We start from the raw sequence: 16,184 nt of genomic DNA on the forward strand, positions 1-16,184 counted from the left end.
GGCACACAGCATCCTTTCATACAGGCTGGTGCTCATGTGTCAACACTTGATCCTAAATGAAATATAAACTTTGTCAGCACAAGAAAACTGAAGTGCCTGCAGTGGGACATTAACATGAGTGTGAGTCAGCTGCTCTCATAAATAGCTTTGTATCTCTTAAACTATGCCTAACAAAGTTACCTTATACTATAATAAAAAGTTTAAAAAGACTGTAACTGAAACAAGCGCCCTCCCTCACTGCTAAACTGAACATTCAAACATAAAACTGAACCGCTGCAGACTACATGTGGCACTTCGTTTGCTGCAGTTTGTGGAATAGTCCACAGGGTGGCAGTGTACCATTAGCTTTACCTGGAGCCAGCTATTGCACCTGAAGGATGAGATTCGGTAACTGATAAACAACCTGTTTCACATCTTAGGAACAATGTTTTATAATCCAAGACATCAAATGAGCCAAAATCCTGTGAACTAATACTTCAGATGTCACAAGATTCGCTCTAATAAGTATATATAAAAGGGACACATACTTCATTTATTCCCGGCATTTTCTAACTGTTATAGAGCAGTTTTGCACAGTTCAAAAAAGTCCTTGCTTGTTTTATTCCTGACCTCGGCACAACCCCTTCTTAACTCCCTTCCTCCTCCATTTAAACCAAATTTCTTCCCATTGGCTGCCCCTCTGAAACAAAAGGTTTGATCAACAGGTTGGTGGGCATTGTGCACACATCCATAGCTGTCTCAGTGATTAGGTGAAGAACATCTGCTCTTAATAACAAGATAGATAGATAGATAGATAGATAGATAGATAGATAGATAGATAGATAGATAGATAGATAGATAGATAGATAGATAGATAGATAGATAGATAGATAGATAGATAGATAGATAGATAGATAGATAGATAGATAGATAGATAGATAGATAGATAGATAGATAGATAGATAGATAGATAGATAGATAGATAGATAGATAGATAGATAGATGGATGGATGACATACTGACAGTAAGTTGGATATCCAATAAAACCTAAAGATTAAACATCACAAAGTTAAAATTTTCAAAAGTCCAGTAGAGAAAAACAGACAATTTGCTGTGGCGCTGTACCCTTGTTAAGTGGGTGGATGTGGAAACATAATGTATACAGACATCAAACCATGGGCGTAACAACTCTGTGATGGGCCAGGGGAGGATATTTTTCTGTGCCCTTGCCCCCACATTATACCAAAACCAACGCAGAATCACCCATTCTGTGTGTGTGTGTGTGTGTGTGTGTGTGTGTGTGTGTGTTTATATTTGGATGAAGGGGAAATGGTAATGTTTCAGTCTTCTGTAATCATCTCTCAGAATTTCATCTGTTCAGCTTTGCACTCAGTACAGCCCTTGATAACACCGCTAAAGTCTAAAGTCATCCTGATCTCTTCTCTCCTTCCTTCCTTTTCTGAGCACCGCTTTTTTTGTTCTTTTTGTGTGTCATGATAAACATCATTAACAAAAACAAACTCCTCTAAAAGATTCAAAAGAAAATTGTTGCACAGATAGCTGGTAGAGCTGACTTATGAGAGGAATAATTATCAATTTGAAAATTCAGAATACATTTTAATGACCAATAAATCACTGTGATTTTTAATTTCCACAATAAATAGTTAAAACAACAAAACACAGCTTTAAGCTTCTCATGTATTTTGAAACAGATTTTGTTTTGTTTTTTTGTTTTTTGGAAGTCTTGAATGTTAATGTGCCTTTCTGTACATCACTTATTAAATCTCGTTTTTGTGATATTTTATTTATGGACTTCTACTTCTTTTTGTCGCTTATCCTAGTAATGTAAATTTCAGGCTTTTTTTTCAAGAATAAGTAATACCTAAAAAGCCCACCTGTGACGCTAAAAAATGTAATAACCTCTCCAAATGCGACCTGTGTTTGCAGCCCTTGTATGTGGACCGTGTTATCATCTCACACTGACGATCTTTGACTCTGCTCTCCGCCGGGGCGGGAGAAACGGAAGTGGCTCCGAGTGAAGCATCTCACGCTGTCAGCCCCTCTTTGGTCTCCTTCCAACATCATCAGCAGCAGCGGTGGCAGCACCAGCAGCAGCAACGGCCCCGCCTCGCGACGTGAACCGCTGGCTGGTTCACCTCAAGCACCGTCTCACATCTGGCTGTCAGGAAACAGCGCTGCCGCCGCTCCGTCCGGTACCGCGGCATGCTCATATCCGAAGAAGAAGAGGAAGAGGATTTTTATTTATCTAAAAGGGGAGCGAAATGTCTGAGGTGCGAAAATTCACAAAGAGGCTGAGCAAACCCGGGACGGCCGCGGAAGTCAGACAGAGCGTGTCGGAGGCTGTGAGGACCACCGTGGACCTTGTGGTGAGCGGAGCTTTTTAAAGGCTGGCTGTGAACCGGTCATTTTAGCCACCAGGGATAATGTAACTCATAGCCGACCCCCTCCACCCCCCTCCACTCTGCCCTCCCCGGGGAGGATAAGCCTATACGGACTAGTCCTCCTTTCTAGGTGGCTGCTCTTCTTCCTGGACTTTTATGTCTGTTTTGTGAGTTTTCGCGCTCCGTCCGTGTCCTCATTATTACATCTTTCTGTAAAGCCCTGGTATGTCTGCATTACTGCCACTGCTACAACCTGTGCAAAGGCTTAAACCAGGGTCACTGTGAGAGCAGGTATATGCTTTAAATCCACTCCACGTGGTGGCTTGGTTTTTCTAAACGGCCTTTATTTGAAATAAATAAATAAAATGACAGCGTCCTCCAGCACACACGCTTTCTCAGCTCTGTGCGGCTCCTTTTGTGTGCTGGCGGATGAAGAGCGGTGCCAGTTGGACAGCTGCAGCAGCATGGCTTCCCTGTCCTTGCCTTGGAGCAGTGTGTCTGTGTCTGGCTATGAGTGCGCGCCTCTCTGTTTCTGCTGGAAATTGCTCACATTGTGCATAGAGAAGCCTGTCTCCGTAATTGCTTTTATCACATTTGTCTCGATGGTTGTGCAAAGCAGAAGGTGTTCTTTGAATGAATGTCGATGCTGGTGGCTGTCATTGGGATTAGGCGCAGTGGCTTGAAATGAACAGCGTTTAGTATCCTGCTGATGCAGCATTTGTGTGTCAGGGGAAGGATTTTCATAACAGTAAATCGAAGGCGTGACATTTGTCTTGAAGTTAAACCACAGTGATGTCAGCGCAGCATTAACGCTTGCCTAATGATGACTTGTTTTCTTTTTCTTTTAACAAAATGCATCTGATAACTCATCCGCTTTGTGTTTGTGTGACTGCGGCTTCTTGCATCTTTTTCCTTTTAGTTCCAGGTTAGTTTGGATAAGAGATAAACTCTTGTTCCCCTTGAGATCAGTCTCATGATGCTCATCTTGAGTTGTGTGATGTAAGGCGTTTCCAAGTTTAAAAACCCTGTGATAAGGCACTGATTGTTTTTCTTTTTACAGAGGTGAGAGTGTTGTGTGGCTGTGTGTATGCCTACTGTTTCCTGTTTTATGGTCGGGCTGCAGCTGAGAACAAATGCTGTTTTGTGGAGGACTGCATGGCCTGTGCTAATTTCACATGGGGATTCCCTTGGGCATGCTGTGACCAATGCATCCTCTGTGACTGTGTCTGCGCATTCATTCTCAGCTTAGTCTCAGGAGAGTTGGTCTTATAGGAAGAGGACTCTACTCCTGGGCCCGAACAGGAAAAAAAGAACTATCTTATCAGTTTCTAAGGAGAATGTTGAATAAAATTTAAAGTTGGGCTATGATACCCATTACAGACTCCATATTTTTATTCTTGCTAGATTAGATTTCTGTAATTCATTTCCAGTAATCAGTATTTATGCTGGGCCTTGGGGAAGCCCCTCACTATCTGAAGCAAGTTGTTTTGATCTCTTCTCTAGAGTACATAAGGCAAAAACAGTTTGCTCTTAAAGTAGTAGTAAATTATTTAAGTAGGAATAATTCTCCAACCGTCTTGAAGAACATTCGGAGCTCTGCTGTGGTTATCGGTCGCTGTCGAAGTGTCGAAACACTGCTTCAGTCATGTTGAGGTCTGGGTATTGGGGAGGTACATCCATGACTTCTAGAGTTATTTTGTGTGATGGTATTGCATGGTGGATTAAAATCTAATAGTTCTTTTCTGCCTTCATAAATTCATCAATTACGACAAGATCCCAAACACCAGTGAGTGAAATGCAGTCCCAAACCCTCATAAGAGCCTCTGCTGAGTTTTACACATGGCTATAAAAACTCACTATTGGACTTTTCTCTTGAAGTCATCTGACTTTTTCTCATCTCTTTAGAAGATCTGTTTTCACAGCTTGTTTGATTTTGAGCGTTGTGTAATTTGACATACTCCAGCCTTTTCTCCCCATTTCCCTTCTCTAAGAGTGGCTTCATGACAGTCACTCTTCTATTGAGATCATTGCTGATGATGTTTCAGCGAACAGTGGATGAATCAACTTAAGGCCCAGATGTGTCTCTCTATGTCAGGTCCTAAACAGGACATAGGACTTCCTGTTTCTTAAGGACATGACTTTCAGATACTGGTCGTCTGTAAACAGCTTTTTAGTCCTGATACTTTTTCGCTTATCCTCCATTTGTCCACTTTCCTTCATTTTTTTAAAGACATACTGCAAACTATGTTGATATATACCAAGTTTTGGCTAATAGGCTTTTAGGAATACCCTTGTTGGAATGGACATAAAAAATACAGTTTTATGTTTGTGTTATCTTTGATATTTTTCATAGATTCAACAAAAAAAATGGGAACAAATTCTATGTTTTCGCGACAGGCTGTAATTACCAACATTAAAATTGGTTCTTTGCTAAGCTGTCTGTGCAGACATCCCCTGCATTAGGTACCTGTTTTATGCTTGAATGATTCATATGCCAGCGTTATGTGGGTTAATGAAGCAAACAAACAAAAAGCACCCAGGGTCCAAATCAAGACTTTAAGGACCTTCAGAAAGCTCGGAGAACTATCAGTCGAGACCAGTTTAAAAGATGCAACAGAATCTGGATCCTTGGAAGCCAAAGATTTTTGCACAGTATTATATATGACATAAACATAGAAAAACTAAAAGGAAACTTCACAATGGAGAACATGTGGGGTTTTTGTCTGGCCTTGAGCCAACTGTGTTCCATGGAAATTCCCATTAGAGAGGTGTGTTAGTGGTTATTGGGCTTCCTGCTGTTCCTAGAAAGTCCTGCTATCAAATCCACATCTGTGTGTGTGTTTTGTTTTCTATTATATTAAATTGCTTTGAACCAACTGGACAATGATGACGTACCGATCCTAAAATTTAAACCGTGTGATTACCGCTCTGTTGTGCCGGTGTCTCTGGCGTTATTTAATCTGACTTGATAAACGTGAGTCCTGCTGTGTGTTCTCAGGTAATCTGATAACAAGTACACAGTGATTTATAATTTCAGAAAACCGCCACTGGGAGTTGCTGATATCTGTGGTGTGTCTGTGGTTCACACATTTGCCTTTCATGCAAAAGTCCCCTGGTTTGAGACCAGGAGGAGTCATAAACCCAGCCTCAGGGGGTCAGAAGGTAGTGTGTCGCACGTGTTGGTGGCAAGTGTTGCAATGGATGAAAAAATAAGGCCAATATAAGGATCCATCTGCTGTAGTGCCCCACTGGGGAAATAAAGGAAGTGGGAAGTAGCTATAAAAATGTGTGAAATCCAGCTTTTTAAATGTGAAAATGAAATATCTTTTGATTTTGGACTAGTGGTTCAGGAAGCCATCGATATATTGGCTGAATGTCGGCTTTGGCAGATATGGGGGTTGATGACTCATATCAACGTTTCTACAAATTAGGTAGCATTTTCCAAAGTCAGTGGACATTTTATCTGTTGAAGAGTGAAGAGATTTTTTTAAAGTCTATTTTATAAATGGAAGATTTATTTTCCCTCGTAAAAATAGATATTTGATTGGTCAAATAGTTGAAAATTAATAGCTGAGCATCATCCTTCAGATGGATCCCATTCTAAGGGTCTTGGAGTGCATCGGATGGTAGTCCCAATAGGAGCATTGCTGCATATCTGCTAGCTCCCCACGGACTGCAGGTTAGAGCAGCCCGCCAGCTCCCAGCAGATCTCTGGAGCAAAAGAAGGAATTCCATTGCCAGCTGGCAATTAGCCTCCATTTGACTGCAGGGTGATAGACTCTGTGGGAAAGTGGCTAAATGATACCGAGCACTGCCACAAAAGCCGTCAGACTGGAGAACCAGTCATAAGTGAAAACACAAAGTGGGAAGAGTCAGGCCTAGCTGATTGGCAGTGACTAAACTTTCAAAATAAATCGATTGTGGATGGCTAAAAAAGGAGGAAAACATCCCTAAAAGTTGTTCCTAATTATGCTTGTCCAAGTTTAATCGTTAGCAAGTTTTTATGTGTGGGAAATAATGTACAAAAAACAAAAGAATTGGTACTGGCATGTGATATGAGTCATATTGGTCTTTTAAATATAGCTTTGTCATAATCAGGGTATCTAAATAAAACAAGATGCCTGAGTGCATCTTGTTTCCATGGATTGTTGTCAGATATTCTGTAGACAATCGATACAGAACTCTATAAATAAATAGATACATTTATTGATAAATTCTATAGATATCCTGTAACCCATGACATTACGGAGAAAACAGAGAACAGAGACAGGTGTAACTAAGAACAGATATGTTTTTTTTCTAGATTAAGTAAAGATTAAAGATTAAGTCGTTGTTTGTTTGTTTTTTTAAAGAGACAGGAAGTAAGAGAAAGATTAAGGAGACGCATGTCTGTGCGTCTCACTTACACATAGATTGGAGCACTTAGTGGGGTCAGCTGTGGGACAGTGGAGCTGCTTTATGCTGTATCTGACTCTAATGTCAGTGTGTGTATATACTGTGTAAGCTCCCCTCTTAAAAGTAATGAAATCCACTCAGTCATGTTGGAGTCGTGAGTGCCTTACATCTGCAGAACCATAATGGGACACAGACATCTGGAAATGCATGCTGCCCAACATCATCGTCATCATTGTAGTCCTATGGAGGCGGGCTGGGAGTTGTGCTTTGTACTCAGTGAATGTAGCTCACTGATAGCTGAGAGATGTGAGTGTGTGTCCTAATTGGAGGTGGCAACAGTTTAGACTGCTTTCAAGCTACACCCAAGCGTTGCGTTACATCCCTTTGATTGTTTTCAGCTCTCTTTGTGCCTCTCTGTTTCTCAATCAGTGACACCGCCTGTGGCTGCAAAGCTTCTCAGTAAAAGCAGAACTTGCTCCTTCACAACTTGCTTCCTCTTACTCCCTCCTTCTGACTGTAACGTGATCACCGTTGCAGTGGAGGCAGTGCGTGCTGCCGAGCTGTCACCTCTGACTTGTAGCGCTGCGGTTCAGGCTTGTTGCACATGACAGGAAGCAGAGCTGCTGTGTTGGGTGCAGGGGCGGTGCACAGCCATATGTAATGGTTTTACCAGACTTGTAGGTGTTGTTTTGCTGCCGCTGGGTCTGCATGTAAAATGATAGCACAGATGCTACATAGCAGCATAAATAGGAAAATACTTAAATCCACATAGCACAAGTACCATTAGGGCCAGGAAGTTTTTATTTAAATTAGTGGTTTAAAAAATGCGAGACACAGGGTTTGTGTGGACTGCCAAGAAAGTCAGGCTCTGGTGGAAAATTGTGGAGGAACATGTACATGTACCACACTTCTTTCACAGGCTAAATTACTGGTTACTTTGAAAAGGAAGAACTTTCTCTTCATTTATGGCTTATGCACAGATGCCACCATATTCAAGAAGCCGACATGCACTCCTGAAACATGCACCCTGATTTGAAGATTTAGGGTTTTGGAGAAAATGAAATAAAATAGATCAAAATGGCAATAATTACCATGTTAAAACTCAAACAGACTGTGTTAGCACATCTGAAATTATTTCTGTACAACTTTATTTGTACAACAAATTTGAAAACACAGTGTTACAAAGTGCTTCACGGTATCAATAAAAGCCAAATGTTAAAGATAAGAATACATGTTCCAGCATACAGACACACAATCAGCTGTAGGGTAACACATTCATTCATAAATAGGTGTAAACTGTGGCCCAAAACAAGGGGAAAAGATTAAGGTAAAGCAAACCTGTAAAAATGTGTTTCCAGCAGCAGTTTGAAACAAACGTTCAAAGTTCAAGATCAGATCTGGTTCTAAAGTAAGAGCATGGAAGTGTTAGGAGAGCTGGATCAGATGATTTGTGACGCTGGCTGCAGTGATAGAGTCTCAGTAGCGCTCGTGTATAACAGGAGCCTGTCCAAAGTGGATTCTGATTTAGCTAGTTGTTTGTCTGGAGCATCATCTTTAGTTTCTTTAAAAATAAAGTTAATAAAGTTATCATTTGAGCCTGGAAGTCATCTATTTACAAGTCTTACCTTGGGGTCTCCCACCTTTCCCTCTGTTCTAGTTAGAGCTAGTCTGCAAATCTGTGAACACATTTGGAAGGATTTTCTGAGCTCAGCTCTTCGATCAAGCATACAAGCAGAGCTCTTATTTTTTGCCTTTTCACTTTTCTTTAAAAAAACAAAAAATAAACCAAGGGGATTGCAAAGTGGTCCCACACTTTTTAGCGGTACTTAACTAAACTGAATCCAGCGCACTTTCGAAAATTGTAATATGCCCCAAAATATCCAATATGTCAGGAAGAAATTTGAGGAAATGATACAAAAAACAGCTGGCATTTTGGTTTTGAGATTCAACTTTACATTTTTCACACACTGTAAAAATACAGCCTAAACAGGGAGTGTATAGCAATATATGAGATGTTGCTGAAGACATATGTATTTTTTCAAAGTGAGCAAAATATGTTTTAAGGCTCTTTTCATGCAATTAAACGGGTGAATGCTATATTTTATAATAAAGCTGGATATTTCCAAAAGGCCTATGTGAGAGCTTGGATCCAGCCGGAATAATTGCACAGGTAAACAATCCTAATGATAGGCTTAACCTAAAGTGAAGAGAGAGGGGGGCAAGCAGGAGCCAAACTACTGCCTTTCTGCTGCAATAGAAGCACAACGCTCTAATCTCAGCTACATGAATGGAAATATGACAGAGTACAAGGTGGAAAATCGCTCAGTCATTCTCTTCCAGCTGCAAAGCTCAGTCAGCTCTTTACAGCCTCGGCTCCTTAGATTCCCCACTGCGTCTGCCCACTAAGCGTGTATCAGACTATGTAGCAGCGGCTCACTAATGGGGCACAGACGCTGATCAAATCCATACAGTCCGATTTCCTCCAAGCAGCGTGGTGTCGCTGAGCCAGAGGCTTGTCGGGCTAAGCTTTTCATCACTTTTCTCTCTGCTTAACTTGAGCTTAAAATGGAACTTTGTTGGAATTAATTTTCAATCCTTCCAAGTGGGCTAGATTTATACGTGAGATCACTTTCTGACCCAGTTGTGGAAAGCTACAGTGAACAGAGGCTGCATGCCTCTTTAAGTCACCATGGAAAGGCCCATTTGTTGTCATCTACTTCTCTATGAAACTTAAAACAGGAAGTCGTGATAGTTTGTTGTGGTATTTGGTTGAACTTGCTTTTTTTTAGTTTCATTATGTCTCTGTCAAGCTTTATCAGACTTCATGAATCGATGAAGTTGTTGCCTTTGCTACCCTTTCAGTCCTTACCTGAGACTTTATCTTCAGTTTCTTCCTTTTTGGTCATCTTTTGCTTTATTTCCCCCCCATCAGCCCACATTTCTCCCAGCAGCTGTTTTCCTGCACTGTGACAGCCCTCTGAACTTTGTGGTTGTCTCTTTAATCTCTTGTGGCTCTGCTGAAGCATGGGTGGTGAGGAGTTCCAAAGGTGAACACTCGTTAGCTGCTTTCAAACAGCAGGGGTGTGCAGGGCCCACCAGAACCACAGAAAAGACAAACATAATTGGTGCATGAGATCAAAATGAAAAGAAGAAGAAAAAAAAGTTTATTTGAAATGACATGTGTTGGTGTCCTTTCCATCTTCCCCCTTCAGGAGCAGCCGAAGATCATTGAACCGCTCGACTATGAGGCTGTGGTGTTTCAGAGAAAGGCTCAGATCCACAGTGACCCCCACAGAGATCTGCTGCTCTGCCCTGTGGATGATGTCTCGGTGAGTCCACGCCATCCTTTCTGCAGTTTCTCACAGAATAACCATGTGTCAGCTGTTTTTATAACAGGTGTAAACTGTTATTTTGTATAGATTTCTTCTGTAATCTGCAACAGTTCTTTTTATTGTGCTACATGGAATATAAGCTTTAGATCTACAATATTGTCAGGTGTTAATAGTAGTTGTTATTATGCTCTTAGTTTAGTATCCTTATCAGTTTATTTCTTTTATATCACCGGTGGCCCATTGCTAGCTAAACTTTAACTTTAACACGTTACACCTTTAAAATAGCAAAAATCCAAGGACAATATGACATTAATTACCGTCGTAGCACTTTAAAAAGTAACGATTTGAACATAGTTACTTTTTAAAGTAAATTTTTTGAATCTCAAGTCATTCCTGTTATTTCAAGAGTTACAATAGTATTCTCCCAGAAGGTTAAAGTTAAAGGAAGTGCTCATTCGCAATATAAACTAGTGCAGGGCTTAACCCGTCACATATGTTGCCTCTGTCTTTGGCTCCGTCTACGGCCTGTGATTTATGGATCTTTTACAAATATGTTACGCTCAAAGCACCTGCGCTGAAATTTCCACAGCAAACAGCCAAAATCAGCTGCTTTTTCAGTCTGTCCGAGTCAAAGAGCTGTGAACTATTACTTTCCAAAGGACATTTTCCCATCATTAATCACTGAACATCCTCAAAACACTAGGCCCAGTTATTCACGGCTGAGTCCAGCTCTCACATATGGTCCAGTCAGGTATTTATTGCTGTTGTTTCAGACACATGTGGTTTTGTTCTAGTGGTGCATCTGTTTGTGTCGACTGTTCTCCTTCGTCCTGAGAGAATTTGTTTCTTTGTATATTTGTCTTCTGTTGTCTCTCATTCTCTTTTCCCGTGTTTGATGTTATGAGAAATATCTCCATCATGCACCATCCATGTGAATCCACATGTGGCTCATTTTGTGTTTGCATGCGTACAGGAGTCTCAGATCTCCCGGCAGAGGAGGACCGTTGTTCCCTCTGTGCCCCAGAATGCCGAGCGGGAGGCCAGGAGTCTGTTTGCCAAAGAGGTACTACAGTTATTTTGCATTATATTATCATATATATCATTAATTACAGTCTGCTCAGTAATGAATACGAGTAAAAATGATCAACAAAACAGGCTGTTTCTTGATGATTTCACACCAGCCTGCATGATACTGACCCTGACGTGTGCCCTGGGAGCTCATAAAGAAACGGCAGTACTCACCGTCCAGTCGTAAACACGTGCTACGCTGATGAAATATTGTATTAGCAATGAAAAACAGACTTCTCTGGCATGATGCAGTCATACACTGCTGCTCTACCAGGCTTTGAATCTGTGTTCATCTGCCAGCCGTCATGACTGCGATGTAGCACCGAAACAACTGTCATAGGGGCAGTTAAAACAGACCCTGGGCTTGCTCAGCATTTATTTTTATTGAACAAAGATCCATTCAGATGACTTGCAGGAGACTTTTTGCTTGCAGTTCTATGCTGAATTAAAAACACAAAAAGTCCACTTAAAAGTATCTGATGCTTTGCAGACTTGTATTTTGAGTTCATGAAAAATGATCGAAGTTGATTTGTCACCCCAAAATCCTCCTCCGTGATTTACAGTCATTAAAAAAAGGTCTGCTTGCTGGTATGGCTCGCTTTTTCCATTTGAACGTATCCACTGCTAATCCAGCTCTCTGTGTTCTGCAGTGCATTAAGATGTACAACACTGACTGGCACGTAATCAACTACAAATACGAGGCTTATTCTGGAGACTTCCGCATGTTGCCGAGGTAAGGAACACGAGACAGAAATGACTGGAATAAACTGAAAATGTAGTTTGGATATATGGGGAAAACATACAGGCTAAAATAAGGTAAAACAGCCAGATGTGTAACATGCAGCGGATTTCCTCAGCTGGATCAATGTGTTAGTGCAGCTCTGATGTTCAGCCAGATGTTCCTCCACACAGCAGGTGCAGTCCAGATGTAAAGAATTTATTTCCATGGTGATAAATCTTACTGAGGAAATGACTTTATCACTGCAACCATGAATTTTGAGAAGTATTTTTGAACATATATAATACATGAAGGAGGCTGTAATCTGATCTAGCGTTACAAACAAGAAAGACATAAAGAACCCAGATATGTGACGTAGCTGTCCTCTGCAGAGGGGGAGAAGGCCAGCTTCATCCAGTCACCCTCTGTTTTGTGTTTTTAAAGCAAAGGCCTGAAGACGGACAAACTGCCAGCTCATGTGTTTGAAATCGATGAAGACGCCAAAGACGAGGTGAGTAGAGCGGCCTGAGCGTGGTTAGATCACAGACATCGTTCCCTACAGGGAGGAGGAATGATAGGCTATTGACTCACTGGGCCCTTTATGGACACATTGTGTCATGTGCACGTGCACAGCTTTTTTAGTGCTCTACTATAAATCTTGCTCACATTTTCAAAGCCTTCTGCTCAGCGAAGCAGGTATTACCGTGTCTTGCACGTTCCGGCTTGTCGTTCGACCCCTTCTTAGACTGACTGCAGGCCAGTGAAACCAGAACCCTTATAGTTTCTATAAATAGCTCTCATCAACCCTCCTCCCCCTGCTACCCTCAGGCCGGATGCAGATAAACTTAGACAGAGGAAATTTAACTGAAGGCAAGTAAATGGTGCTGCTCTGCTGGCTGCACGGGGAGGGCAGCTCAGGCTTCTGTTATTTTATCTCTGCATCTTTGTGCATCCATGTTTTGATAAGATGATAAGAATAGTAGCACCTTTTTACAGACCTGTCAGTTTATGGGTTAATAGCACTCAGCCAGTAGATGATAATAGCAGGTATAGACTAGAGCTGTGTGTCAGAGAAGGTACAAGAACCTTTCTTGCTCTGTGTTATGATTTCTGCATGTTGTATTCCTTCGAGTGGCCCGATGCATTACCATTATGTGTGTGTGCGTTTGTGTGTATGAGCGTGATCACTAACAGATCGCTCCCTTGTCGTAATTGTGTTTGTTTTCTGTGGTGGTGATGAACAGTCCCATGATATTTACTGGATGAGATGGAGATGTTACACTGACAGGACAAAGCCTGAATTACGATGAACTGCTTCATGGGATCCCAAAGAAATTCTCCCCATACACTGATTTATGTTCATGCTTTTTCACTGACAACGTTAATACAGTTCTGCTCTAATTAACAAACAGTTCTCACAACCACAGGAAAAAATAATTGTTTCTTCATGGCAGAAAATACTACAAACAATGTACAAGTACAGTGAATGTTTACTGTGCAAGGAGCATTAATGTGAGTTGACCGCAGTAATGAAATCTGTCTTTGCTGATTGCCAAATGTTTGTGTTTGTGTGTCAGGACTCGGCCTCGCTGTGCTCCCAGAGGGGAGGCATCTTGAAGCAGGGCTGGCTTCAGAAAGCCAACATCAATAGCAGCCTGTCTGTCTCCATGAGGGTGAGTCAGCACCAGACCTCCTGTCTGTTATCACAGCATAACAGCAACAAGTGAAGCAACACAAACATGTAGAGATCAGAATAGGAGCGTAGGTGCAGCTGCAATTTGTAATGCTGGAAAAATGATACACCATTAAAGCTGCATCAATGTACGTGACTTTATCCTGTAAAACCGTCCCACCCAGCATAAACCCTCACTTTCACAGTCCTGAATAATCAGCCCACATCATTTTACTTTCCCAGTGAAGCCCTTGTCTCTTCCTTTTAAAAGGGAGTTCTTCCTCCCCACTGTCGCCAAGTGTGCCTCATAGGGTTGATCAATCTGACTGATTAGATTTACACTGATATATTGCTGATTCTTGAGCTTACCACATAGTTTACCTCGAAATTGCTGCTACTGTGAACCAGTGCTATATGAATAAAGTTAAACTGAATTGAACTGAGAATGTTTTGAATGTCCAGGATCGTGCAAATAAGTTCAGCATGCAACATATGAGACGTAGCGCCATGAGAAACATACAAACCCAACTCTGAAAAAGTTGGGGTGGTATGTAAAATGTAAATAAAAACAGAATGTAATGATTTGCACATCTCATAAATCTGTCATTTATGAACAAAGGAACACAGAGTTGGAGATAATTTATATGAATTTAAGGACTGGGACCACGCTTCGATGCATGCCCCTTCCAGTTCTCTGTCTACATACAACCCCTGTTTGTTCTCTTTTCAATGCCCCTCCCTCTCTTTTCCAATTCATTCACTTCTCATTAATACATGAGAAATACTCTGAGGCTTTCCCCAAACCGCATCCTTAATTTGTCTACAAGCTGTCTGCCATTATCTACTAGAAATGCTGTCTAACCTAAATGAGGATATGGTCTCAGATAGTGAAAGGATGTAAAATGTTGGAACTGACAAACTGTACCATTTTAAGAATAATATTTGCTAATTTGGAATTTGATAACAGCAACTCGTCTCCAGAGTTGGGACAGTAACAACAAAAGGCTGTTACTAAAAGACACAGCTGTATAATTTGCAGTATCCAGTAGGGCTGTTTGATATAACGATATATATCGGATGACGATATAAAAACGTCTATCGTTTCACTTCACGCTATTGTTTGTTTCGTGCTGTCGCAAAATAAACTGTTTACGGCAATATTTTTTCACCGTTTTGATGGTCGCTGTAGTGGCTATATTAATTTCTTAAAGTTCTCTTTTTCTCTTAAATTTAATATAACCACACTACAGACGGACAAGCGTTTGTTTTTATGAGTTGTCGTTAGCAACAACGACGGTAAAACCACCGCGTGTCCGCTTGTTCGCATAAACCTTTCACAATAAAGCTCAAGATCCTGTTGAGACTTTTCAAAATAAACCGAATCACGTGAAAGATGCGGAGTGTTTACGGATGAGAAGCAAAAAAGAGCCGCCAGGTGCTAAAAAATAAACCTTAGACTCAAACGTTAGAACAGGCTTTTCCCCGCAGCACGCCGTGTAATAAATACTCACAAAGAAAACGGCGGCTGTTACAACTTATGTCTAAAAATGTATCGTTTCATGCAGTTAAAAACTTGACTCCAGCTACATGACGCGCAGCTGGAAACACTTCCTGCAAGTCGAGCTGCCCGAGATTCACAGAATTTACAGAAAATGTTACATTTTTGTGATTTATATCGTTATAACGATACGATAGATGTCTTAATATCGGGATATGAGATTTTGGTCATATCGCACAGTCCTAGTATCCAGTGTATCTGCCCTTCATTCTGGAATTTTAACTACATTAGCAAGGCAGCACATGAGCTTGAAGTCACATGTCATATTTTTGCTGTCATGAGTTGTCAGATGAGTCATATGAGATGTGCTCTGGATTGCAGGTGTTCAAGAGGAGGTTCTTCTACTTGTCTCAGCTCCCCGATGGCTCCTACATCCTCAACTCTTATAAGGATGAGAAAAACTGCAAGGAAACCAAAGGATCCATCTACCTGGACTCCTGTATAGATGTCATCCAGGTATACTCAGTACAATTAGGAACCCAGCAGCAGTGGATGAAGCTGTTTTCTCTGTTGTGACCATGTTGGTGTGCTTAATTAAACTCACTGTGTTTATTTCCCTCGTGCGCTCTCTGCGATGTTTCAGAACTTGGCATGAGCTCCCACCCTCGTGAAATTCAGCGTGTTTCTGTGTCTTACTTTCCCTTGGGGGCTTTTGGCTGCTTTAATTGGGCAGATCTGCTGAATTCCAGTGACTTGGGCAGAAACGTCAGCTTCTAGCAGATTATGAAGAGCTGTTGCTGGCTCATGGCACAGCCTAGTACCTTGATTGCTCCTCAGGCAGAGCTGACCTGGCTGAGAAAGCAGCCAGGAAGCTTTCAGTTTAATGAGCACGCTCAGAATATGAATGGGGGGAGTGAGGGAGTTCATTCTGGCTCATGGATTTAATAAGGAAGCTTGAGGTTAGCATGGAAATCAGGTTTTGTTTGGTCATGGCTGAATAGCATTGACTCTCAGTTTGTTTCTAAATTTAAGTTGAGATTCTTCTGATTACATTTGATTCCCTACGCTGTGCTTTTAACGGCTTATTTAGTTGTACCAAAGATCCTGTAATTCTCATCAG

General features: G+C 41.3%; 1 protein-coding gene across 4 annotated transcripts in view; it reads left to right on the forward strand.

The window, feature by feature from the left end:
• The first annotated feature begins 2,054 nt into the window (after nucleotides 1-2,054).
• The window catches only part of dock11 (dedicator of cytokinesis 11), an 88,160-nt gene continuing 74,030 nt past the window's right edge, over nucleotides 2,055-16,184 (forward strand). For all 4 annotated transcript variants that reach the window (XM_087837739.1, XM_087837737.1, XM_087837738.1 and 1 more), the window contains exons 1-7: nucleotides 2,055-2,366; nucleotides 9,989-10,105; nucleotides 11,082-11,171; nucleotides 11,827-11,909; nucleotides 12,339-12,405; nucleotides 13,472-13,567; nucleotides 15,446-15,580. In XM_087837739.1, coding sequence (XP_087693865.1) covers nucleotides 2,262-2,366; nucleotides 9,989-10,105; nucleotides 11,082-11,171; nucleotides 11,827-11,909; nucleotides 12,339-12,405; nucleotides 13,472-13,567; nucleotides 15,446-15,580 — 693 coding nt within the window. In that variant the 5' untranslated portion in view covers nucleotides 2,055-2,261. The remainder of the gene's footprint in view (nucleotides 2,367-9,988; nucleotides 10,106-11,081; nucleotides 11,172-11,826; nucleotides 11,910-12,338; nucleotides 12,406-13,471; nucleotides 13,568-15,445; nucleotides 15,581-16,184) is intronic.

The sequence above is a fragment of the Neolamprologus brichardi genome, chromosome 3 (genome assembly GCF_056152115.1).
Source record: "Neolamprologus brichardi isolate AB-2024 chromosome 3, ASM5615211v1, whole genome shotgun sequence".
In the NCBI taxonomy this organism is placed as follows: Eukaryota; Metazoa; Chordata; class Actinopteri; order Cichliformes; family Cichlidae; genus Neolamprologus; species Neolamprologus brichardi.